The 11,246-nt window shown below is 42.9% G+C and overlaps 1 protein-coding gene across 4 annotated transcripts in view; it reads right to left on the reverse strand.

Moving 5' to 3' along the window:
* Nt5dc3 (5'-nucleotidase domain containing 3) overlaps positions 1 to 11,227 on the reverse strand; it is a 93,955-nt gene extending 82,728 nt beyond the window's left edge. For 2 of the 4 annotated variants that reach the window (XM_090328521.1, XM_090328519.1), the window contains exons 1-3: positions 11,141 to 11,227; positions 4,166 to 5,172; positions 986 to 1,166 (exon numbers count right to left, since the gene is read on the reverse strand). In XM_090328521.1, coding sequence (XP_090184647.1) covers positions 986 to 1,166; positions 4,166 to 4,961 — 977 coding nt within the window. In that variant the 5' untranslated portion in view covers positions 4,962 to 5,172; positions 11,141 to 11,227. Of the gene's footprint in view, positions 1 to 985; positions 1,167 to 4,165; positions 5,420 to 10,812; positions 11,094 to 11,140 lie in introns of those variants that run through there. The other 2 variants (XM_090328520.1, XM_090328525.1) reach the window with 2 other exon arrangements.
* Between the last annotated feature and the right edge of the window lie 19 nt (positions 11,228 to 11,246).

Consider the following 11,246-nt stretch of genomic DNA (forward strand, 5'->3'; position numbering starts at 1 on the left):
GTGTCCAGGCCCTGAGTTTAGGCCAGGGACTGGTACACAGAGGGGAGAGAGAGAGAGAGAGAGAGAGAGAGAGAGGGAGGGAGGGAGGGAGGGAGGGAGGGAGGGAGAGAGGGAGGGAGGGAGGGAGGGAGGGAGGGAGAGAGAGGGAGAGGGAGAGGGAGAGGGAGGGAGAGAGAGAGATTGAGAGAGGTTGCATCATTCTCAAGAATTATACTAATGCTGTTGTTGGGCCGGGAGTTTGGCCTAGTGTGCTTGCCTTGCATGCATGAACACCTGAGTTTGATTCCTTGGTACCACATAAATAGAAAAAAAAAAAGCCAGAAGTTGAGGCTCAAGTGGTAGAGTTCTAGCCTTGAAAAAGTCCAAGGACAGTGCTCAGGCCCTGAGCTCAAGCCCAGGACTGGCAAAAAAAAAAAAAAAAAAAAAAAAAAAAAAAAAAAAAGAATTACATTGATGTATGAGAGGGAAAAAAGGGAAGTCCTATGCCCCCAATATGGGGGTTTCAAATCTTGAAGAAAAGCTTTGCAAAAAAGGCTGAGTGAATGCTTATGAAGAAATTCTAAGAGGTGGGATTTATAGGCTCTTAGAGGAAGGGATGGGCAGAAAATGGAGAAATGGAGCAAGTAAAGGTAGCCATTCCAATTTTGGAACTCAGGTTGTTTTGCTCAATCCATAAAAAAGCTTGGCAAGTCAGGCAAGCTCATGCCTGTAAATCTTAGCTACTTAAGAGGCTGAGAGTTAAAGATTAAGATTTAAGGCCAGGCTGAGAAGACAAATTAGAGACACTCATGTCCAACTAACCAGGAAAAGTAAGAAGTGGAGGTGTGGTGGAGTGCCAGCCAACTGAGACCACAAAATTGTGAAGTCAAGGTTCAGTCTTAGGGCACACAGGTAAGCACACGCAGGTGCAGGTGTGCACGCAGGTACAGGTACACACACATACACACACACACCTGCAGAGGCTTGGAATTTCTTGACATCTTACCTGAGAACAGAGTCTAGGCTTGAAGTTAATGCTGAAGAGTTAGGATCAAGTTCCACATCCTTTAAGGCAAATTTTTCCAACACGTCAAAGGTCCTGTTGGCTTCCTTAGAAATAACAAACACTTGCTTGCACTTCTGAATAAACTCGTCATGATATAAACGTTCAAAGCTGTGCTTGTAGTCTTTATAGTAAAAAAGATAAGATCTTATAATTACATTTGTAGTTCCACCTTCTCCAACTGTATCTACTTATTATAAATGCGCACAAAGGAGTCTGCCTTCCTTTTCGGGTAGTGCTGCATCTAACCCTAGGCCAGCCATTTGACTTTGTACTTTTGGACAAGGAATCTACTTGGTATTCCAAGTAACTTAAAGCCCTCTGAAGGACAAAAGCAAAACATGTTACTTTTCCACATTGTTAACTATGTATCTAATTTGATTGGCTTGGTATATCTATTCATAACACAGGTTGGAGGAGTGGAGAGGAGCTCCAGGTTAAGATGACTTACTCTGGCTGACAACCAGGGGCAGCTCTATCATTGAGCAGCAAGTCCCTTACACTCTGGTAAAATAAGGGAAGAGGGTCAGACAATTGGATGATGTTTGAGGCTCCTTCAAGTTCCAATATATTGTAAATCCAAACTTGTTGCCTAATTAAAGTTGAACTCCCAAACTGCTCCCCTGTCTCTGGACACTCTTGTTCACCAGGTTTGTATTTTTGTGAGGAAGGTGAAGGCTATCATCATCATGTAGGGCGAGAAATGTAAGAGCAGTTAGTCTGGCAGATTTTCAGCAGACACACCCCCTAGCTCTGGCTACCCCATGGGTTAAGTTAGGGCCAGAATAGACTGGAGAATCACAGTCCGGCAAAGGTCCACTTCCAGCTTCAGTATCTTCAAGATAATATGGGAATGACCTTATAGTTCATCAGGTCTCTTGAGTTAACCTTAACCTTTACTCTTTAAACTTGGGCATCTCCAAGGACATCAGAAATGTTTCTTTTTTGGTGGTGCTGGGTTTTTAATTCTGGGCCTTTTGCTATCTAGGCTGAGATTGGAGGATGAGGATTTGAAATCAGCACTAGATTATTACTCTACCATTGACCCACAGCCCGGATCCTTTGTGTTAGCTATTTTTGAGATAGTCTTGCAGTTTTGCCCCAGCCAGCTCTGGATTGCAATCCTTCCACCTATGCCTTCTGAACTGCTAGGATTATAGTTGTATGCCATCATGTTCAGCTTGTTTATTGAGATGGTGCCTCATTAACTTTCCCAGATTACACTCAAACATTGGTCCTTCCCATCTTGGTCTCCCAAGTAGCTAGGATTACAGCTGTGAGTCACAATGCCCAGCTTTGACACTATAAGTACTTCTAAGAGTTAAAAAGTATAAACTAATATGAAGCCTGATGGTCCACATCTACAATCTCAGCACTTGCGTCAGCCCATTCTATATGATAAGAATCTGTCTTAAAACACACAATACACACACACACACACACACACACACACACACACACACACACACACACAGTATAAAGTGGATAACTTTACATTGCCTACCATAACAACTGGCTTCCCAAGTGACTTATCACTACTCTAGCTGTAGACTGAATCACTAACGGGGAGGAAAGATCTATGAGACAAAAAAGTTACCCTTCCTTCCAAAGCATTTCTGATAATCCACCCATTCTGCATCATTAGGTTAAGACATTTATCCCATAGATATGTATTAAGAACAAAGTATAAAGGGCTAGGCATATTGTAGAGTGTCTATTTGCCTAGTGTGTTCAAGGCCCTGGGTTCTATCCCCAGCACCACAAAAACAAAATTAAATAAATAAATAAACATATAGAGAAATAGGTGAGAGAGACAAAGACACAAGTAGAGACCAAAGAGAATGACAGCAGGACAGAAGTTAAGAGTATAGTTCCAAGGTATAACACTGAAGCCTTGGTTCAATTCTTAGTGCCCCCCCCCCACAAAAGTCTAAAACTTATCTACTAATATTGAAAAAAGACTAAAGAACACTAGTGTGAATTAAGCTTAACCCAAATATACACTGTTGAGTATTAATCAATAAATATGATACAGATTGTGATTTGGCAAAAGGATGTTAGAGAATTTCAGACTCTAGTCAAATATATACACCCTTTTAGAACCCAGTAGTTATTGGCTAAGTGACCACTATGTGCCAAGCACTGATTTTAGGTGCTTTGCATGTGCTACTGCTCTCAAGGGAATTACTATTCATCCATTTTATAGAATACACTAAAGCTTATCAACATTACTTTGCTCAAATCCATACAGATCAAAAGTGAAAAATCTAGGATCTGGGATTATATGGAGTCAGATTCTAAAACTCTAAGGCTAGACTAGACTTGGCTACAACATGCATTGTCTCTACTCTAGATTCAGTTACCCCAGTACCAGCACTAGATTATCATGTGGGCTCTGCTCATCCACACTCACCATTCTCACTGTTGACCTGTGTCTGCATAGGTAGCTCATGAACTATTGCATCAGAGCATCCACTCACTTGGCCCCAGTGACTAAACCAAAGCAGCACTGTGCCTGCATCTTCTGGGCCTTCCCTAAGCTCCTTAACTTCCTAAATCATCTCCCATAACTCATAAGCTCTTATTTTCAGTTTCAACAAGATTCAAAATGCAGAAATACATGTTACAGGAATATGGTAATCATCTTGGTACCAGTCTTGAGGCTCGAACTCAGGGCCTGGGTGCTATCTCTTTTCCTGCTTTCTTCCTTTCTTCTTTTCTTTTTATCTCTCCTTCCTTCCTTCTTTCTTTTGCTCAGGAGTAGCACTTTATCGCTTGAGCCACAGCTCCACTTCTAGCTCTGTGTGTGTGTGTGTGTGTGTGTGTTGTGTGTGTGTGTGTGATTAACTGCAGGTAAGAGTCTCATGAGCTTTCCTGCCTTTGAACCACAATCCTCAGAACTCAACCTACTGAGTATAGCAGATGTCAGCCACTAGTGCCCAACTCATTTTAAATAGTCAAGGAGTTATTTTTAATCATTTGAAAATTCTTCTCCTAGGAAGACACATAAACCATTAACTTTATATTGATAACAGAGTTAACTCATACTCTCCCTCTCTCTCTCTCTCTCTCTCTCTCTCTTTCACACACACACTTACTCTCACTCTTGCTGTGTTTACTAACCTGTATTTTCAGTTATCACACAGCAAGGATAAAGTTTCTCTATTACAACCAACCAGTCCTTCAATACCAGCTCGCCCAACTCATGCAGCTCTTTATAGAATCTGACAGGGAGCCCTTTGCTAATGATCTTGGCCTTCAGCTTTCCAATCTTCAATTTTTCCTCTTCATCTACCAGAGGAACTGAAGCCAGTCTCTCTTCCTCCTCCTCTTCCTCCTCCTCCTCTTCTTCCTCCACCTCTTCAAAAGACCTCAGCAGTGTGGTCCCAGTCCGGAAGTAAAAATACTGAAACTGAGATTCCCTCCGGAAGGCTGCTTGGATAATTTCAAACTCTATAAGACTACAGTTGGGAGTCTCCAGAACCCATGGATAACCATTTTTTGCAGCTACATAAAGATTCTGTTCTTCTCCAGATAAACTTGCTAAGTCTGTTGCTTTGGAGAACAGGAAAGGTGTATACTCAGAGAGGAATTCTCCGTATGTCTGCCCCAGTAGGCAAATGAAAAAGGGAAAGCAGTTGTTTACATAGTCAAGACAGAGCTTCAGGTGCTGGGAGTGAAGACAAGAATACTGTCGGAACAGGTTATCTGGGAAAGGTTTCATGGACTTCACAGCTGACCACCTCAGGTCCACAGCTTTGAAGTATGTGCCCCGGGAATTGCAGAGTTCATTGAGCTGAGGGAAGACATGGTTTGCCAAAAAGTCTCTCTCTTCTTGAAAATCATTCATTGTTGAGCAGATATACGGACAAATGGGTTTATGATACTTTAAACCCAATCGGGAGTCATATCTCTCCATATTCTCATTTACCTTCTGGTTCACTTTCCTTGGCACAAAGAAGATAACACACTTCAGATAGAATGAGTTCCACAAACCTCCACTGCTTCCAAGTCTTCCTGACAATTATTTGCTCTGAATAGACAGAAATACTCCACCGAAATTATTTTTCTTACATTGTCATTTGAGCATTAGAGATGCCAGCCACTTCAGATCACAGTTGAAGAGCAATCTAGTTTTAAGTGAAAATTGAAAAAGGAAAAACATACTCATTTTGGGATTATGGGCATTCTATGTATCCGGTGTTTGGCTTTTGCTGAAGAACTAAGAACCACAAAATTAGTGGGTACTGGACACAAGTCTTTCCTTCTTCTCCCATCCTCCCAGTCCACAATCGCAGGTCTTGCGGCCCATGGCTCCTTCTACTCCCATAAAAATGTAGGAATCAGGCATGCTGATTTGAGATACAGGAAAAGGAAGGGGGTGGATCTAGAAAAGGATCTGTATATATAGGACAATAAGCCAAAGAAGACTCAAGAGTGTGACCAGAAGCAAGAATGACAGCAGTTCTAAAGTTGAGTGCACAAAAAACAAATTCAAGTAATTAGACTGTCCAAGACCAAGAAGACAGCTGGCAGCTGAAAGGAAGTCAAGGTTCTAAGCACCTGATGGATTACAGTAATTTTTTTAAGTCAAATTGTGCAGGTTCACACAACCTTCCATTCTCCTACATGGGCTAGAATTGAATTCTGATGAGCTCATGGGAAAGTATATACCCTCCAACACTGACACAGCTATGCTTGCAAGAGCTGTTAAAAAACTAAAAACCAACTATGAAAACTACCTAGTTGATGAGAGTTCTTTTTCCTTGACAAATTATTTCCACAGCCAATGTTTTTGTTTTTGTTTTTGTTTTTTGGCCAGTCCTGGGCTTGAGTTCAGGGCCTGAGCATTGTCCTTGGACTTTCTCAAGGCTAGAGCTCTGCCACTTGAGCCTCGGCACCACTTCCAGCTTTTTTTCTATGTATGTGGTACCGAGGAATTGAACCTGAGTCTTCGTGCATGCAAGGCAAGCACTCTACCACTAGGCCAAACTCCCGGCCCCCCCAATGTTATTTTTAAGTTCTGTTTATTGCTTTCATTGGTAGGCAAACATGTTACAAGCATAGAGTACTTTTCTTAATAAGATCTCCTGATAATATAACACAATATTTTTAAAAATAATACAGTACTTTAAGTGTTAATCATTTTGGCCAGATGCTTGTAGTTCAAGCCTGTAATCCTAGCTGTTCAAGAGGCTGAGATACGAAGGTCATGATTTGAAGCCTGCATGGGGAGAAAAGTGCATTCATGAAACTATTATTTCCAATTAACCAGCAAAAAGCCAATAGTGAAGATGTGGTGGAAGTGGTAGAACACCAGCCCTGAGCAGAAAAAACAAGTGAAAGCTTGAGGCTCTGAGATCAAACCCTAGTACTAGCATTTTAAAAAAGGCAGGGGGAGGGAGGGAGTTTGGCTTAGTGGCAGAATACTTGCCTAGCATGCATGAAGACCTGGGTTCAATTCCTCAGTCCCATATACATAGAAAAAGCTAGAAATGGCACTGTGGCTCAAGTAGTGGATCTCTAGCCTTGAGAAAGTCCAAGGATAGTGCTCAGGCCCTGAGTTCAAGGCCCAGGATTGGCAAAAAAAAAAAAAAAAAAAAAAGAGGGAAAGGGGTGGTGGTCCAGGAGTATGGCCTAGTGGTAGAGTGCTTGCCTCGCATGTATAAAGCCCTGGGTTTGATTCCTTGGTACCACATACACAGAAAAGGCCAGAAGTTATGCTGTGGCTCAAGTAGTACAGTGCTAGCCTTGAGAAAGCTCAAGGACAGTGACCAGGCCCTGAGTTTAAGTTCCAGGATTGCAAAAAAACAAAAACAAAAACAAAACAAAAGCCATTGACCCTTTTGGATTGAATACTGTCCTACTAAACAGGTAAAGGAACAAGAGACTGAGAAAAGAATTGCCGTTCAAGGCCAGTCAAGGCACCAAAGTCCTCAAGACAGATGGCCACACCCATGCAAATATCATCCCTAGTGGGCACGGTGAGGCTCACCTGTAACCCTTGCACCTGGTAAGCCGAGACAGGAGGATACTGATGAATTCAAGGTAGCTTAAGCTGCATAATAAGTTCTAGGTCAGCTTTCATAACAGTTTTCATTTAAATACTAGAAGCCTCAGCACTCAATGTTTGCCACTCTTATTAGTATATATATGAATGTTAACATTACCTCTACTGCAAATGTTTGACTTGGTACTTGGTGATAAAGCAGCCTCAGACTATCAAGTTATGTAATCAAAGACACAAGAACATCTATAAACTGGTCAGAAGTTCCACTGCCTTTTTCAGGAATCCCTTCAATCTTTTCCTTTTTGGAAATTCAGTTTCACTTGTGTTCTGCTAAGATCCAAAGTCATGTGGTATTTAATCGATCTGCTTTTCTATAGCAGACTCTAGGGAGATGTTCATTTTTAATTATTAGAACATAAAATATAACTTATAAGAGGTGGATTTACTTTATGTCCCCTTGGAACATGTAAGATCCACAGTACTTGTGGGGCTCTGGTGACTTACACCTGTAACCCTAACTACTCAAGAGACTGAGGAGCACTGAGTACCGAGGATCACTGTCCAAGCCAGCTCAGGCAGGGAAGTTGGTGAGACCCTCGTCTCCAATTAACCAACGAAAATCTGGAAGTGAAGCTCTTGCTCCAGTGGTTGAGCACTACCCTGGAGCAAAAAAGCTCTGAGAAAGCATCCAGGCCTGGAGTTTAAGCTCTAGGACTCACACACACCCAGACACCACCCAGACACGCAGACACATATACATACACCGAGATACACAGCACTCACAGATTTTAGAAGATATGATGCATTATTCTTTGTAACATGTTATATTCCTTAAGACAAGGCACAGTCATTTCTCAAGCAAATGTGATATGTGTTGGGACAAGAAAACTTTGACCAGAAAACTGGTCAAAAAGAGAATATAATGTAAACTACAGTTGTGACTATGTACAATATTTGGAAATATATCTATAGCACCATTGCTCCAAATCAGGTTGTAGCCTAGAAACACTGGGTATCATCCAAACTGATTAGAAAACAACCTAACAGTTAAGATGAGAAAATAAATTCTAGTTATTTAATGTCTTAGCTTAAATGTGACTTCTCTGTGTAACTCTATGTCTATCGTCATGTTTCACTATATAAGTCCACTTGAAGTAGCCCAGTCCTCCTGCCAGAATTGGAAAGGCTGGTTAAGATGCCTGGGCAACTATTTAAAGATACCAGATAATTACTCAGGCAACAGAATATGAAAAGACAAAGCCTTAGAGAGTTATAGAAAAGTGAATACTACATTCTATCTTTGTTGCTTTTCCCCTCAAAGTATTCCCTGCTTCTTTTTCTCCTTCTCCTTCTCCTTCTTTTTCCTTTGAACTCAGGGTATGGCTTGCTACACTTAAGCCTTACTTCCAGCCCAAGTACTTGCTTTATTCTTTGTATGCCAGTCCTGGGGCTCGAACTCAGGGAATTCAGGACCTATGCCTGATCCTTGAGCTTTTTTTATTTTTATTTTTATTTTTATTTTTTTCCCTCAAGGCTAGTGCTCTACCACTTGAGTTACAGCTCTACTTTAGCTTGTTCTGGTAGACAATTGGAGATAGTTTCATGGGCTTTCCTGCCTGGGTAGGCTTCACACCTCATTTCTCAGATCTCAGCCTCCGAAGTAGTTAGAATTACAATTGTGAGCCACAGGTGCTCAGCTATTTGCTGATTCTTAAGCTGCCTAGAGCCCAGTATTTTTAGAAAGGGCTGATAAGCTACTCAAAGCTCAAAACCTCCTAGTGCCAGTGCTAGACAGATAAAAATTGGAGTTTGTGGCCTACGAAGTCCAGTGCCTTTAACTACCACTAATCTCAAAACCAAGAGCATTCTCATCAGCCCCAAAAATGTTCACTGGTAATCCTCTGCAGAGTCTTTGAGATCCTCACTTCAGTTTAAATCTGCACTTGCACTTAAGATGCAATCCACTGTTGATATTTCTCAGGTTCTCTATGCACAGACCCATCTATATTGCTCATGTCTGTATTTCCAGCTGTTGCAGGAGACCTGACACATACCAGGTCCACAACATGGGTTAAATTAGTAAAGGAATGAATGGATGAACTAACCAAGTAACCTTGGTACTTGTCAGTACTTCCTGATCCCACCTGCATTCTTCCCTTGGACTCCCACTGCTGGATGATAGCTGCCTAAAACAAGTTACCATTGCCTCTAACTGCATTCCTTCACCTATCTTGGTGTTGCTTTGAAGTTTAACAGAAGGGAGGGTGCTATCTAGTGGCATTAGATATGCTCAAAGAGGAAATGAAACAGTAAAAATGGCCATTTTGAATAATGTCAGTGGAAATACAGTGTGAGAGAAAACTAAAATCAGGAAGAGAATCTGGGAAAAGTCAGAAGAGGTTAACAGCAACAACAAAAGAAACTAATAAAAGACTAGCCAAATTCCTACTTTTCTGCAGGGTGCCCAGGCAGAGATCTTGTCTATTATTATCATTATTGTTGTTATTTTATAAATTTTATTTTATTGCCAAGGTGATGTATAACAGAGATCTTATAAGGGCCAGCTGGTCTTGTGTTTGTCATACCTCAATAGTTCCCATCATCTACTGAAACTTCTAGCCACAAGCAGCCACTCTATTACTCTATTTTGGAAGGCTGATTCATTCTCAGTTCTCTCCAGGTGCAGCACAAACGAATCACCACCTGCCAGTTAAGATGGCTTTTGCAGCTTAGTGCTGATATCTCATTCCTGTAATGCTAGTTACTCAAGAGCATGAGATCTGAGGATTGAAGATGGAAACCAGATCTGGCAGGAATAGCCATGAGACTCTTAATCTCCAGTTAACAACCAAAAGCCAGAAAGGGGACTGTGACTCAGGTGGTAGAGCACCAGCTTTGAGTGAAAAATCTAAAGGTCAGTGCTCAAGCCCTGAGTCCAAGCCCCAGGACCAACACACACACACACACACACACACACACACACACACATTAGAGAACAAGGTGAAGGTCAAATGCACAAATGGGAAGAAATACCTTTTTCTAAAAGCAAGAAACAAGAGGTAACACATACAAAACTGTAACTGAAATCTCTGAACTTAACACCCCGAGATCAACTGTGAAGAATAGCAAAACTAAATGTACGCATAGAAGCACAAAACCTGCTTAAGTTACTCTTTGCTTACTAATAACACATGTAGATAAATCGGGCAGATGTAAATTAGGCACTACACCACAGTATGTAAACGCTAACCACAAAATCAAGATAGGCAAACCCTACCTACAGGAAGTTGTAAAGGACGGTGACACGGTCCCTGAAAAGCTTGTCTTCAGGAATTTGGATAACTATCTGAAATCATTTCCCTAGAAGAGACATTATCGTGTGTGTGTGTGTGTGTGTTAAAGACACAGGCAAGAGCGAAAGAGCGGGCGTTCATAAAACCTAGGGCCAGGGCTATGACTGGCCAGGACGCCAATATTTCCAAAGGCTCTTGCCCAAGAAAGCCACCAGCCTTGTTGTGGGCTTTCTGGAGGCGGGCGGGGCATGACTACGAAGTGACAAAGCCGCAAGGCTGACCCGGCCCGCAGTCCGCAGGGTGTGCTTTGAGGGTTGGCGGGGGTGCCTCTCCTTTCCCCACGACCCCCTTCGGGCCCCCCCCGGAGGGCCTGGGGGCGCCGGGCCGCCCTCGTGGTGGTCCGTCGGGGAGCTGTTCGCCAGTTTCCTCGCGGTGGGCACCGCCACCGCCCCCTCGGCGCCGCAAACCTGGGAGGCGCAGGGATTCCCGCCGCGGAACGCGCTCGGCGCCCCAAGCCCAGGCTCCAGGCGCCCTAAGTGACGCACAAGAAGCCGGATTCGGAAAGCTCCGGGAGACCATGGCCCAGGAGTGCGGCTTGGCGTACGCTTCCCAATGCCCGTGCACAGTGGAGAGCCTTGTAGTTAGCCTCCACGAGCAATCAGAACCCCGTGCAAACCCTACATCACGCAGCGTGGAGTTCCCGCGGAGACTCGTAGAGGAACAAGAAAAAGCCAAACTACGCAACTGGTCCAGAGGCCAAAGACTACAATTCCCAGTATTCAATAGGGCGCGTACCGAGTGGCATGCCGGGAACTGTAGTTGTTCGCCACACAAAAGCACTCTGGGTTCCGGAGGACTTTTGACTTCTCATGTTTCTCTTTTCCCAAAAGTACCGCCAACA

Source organism: Megascapheus bottae, chromosome 2, assembly GCF_031878675.1.
Source record: "Megascapheus bottae isolate mThoBot1 chromosome 2, mThoBot2.hap1, whole genome shotgun sequence".
NCBI classification, from domain to species: Eukaryota; Metazoa; Chordata; class Mammalia; order Rodentia; family Geomyidae; genus Megascapheus; species Megascapheus bottae.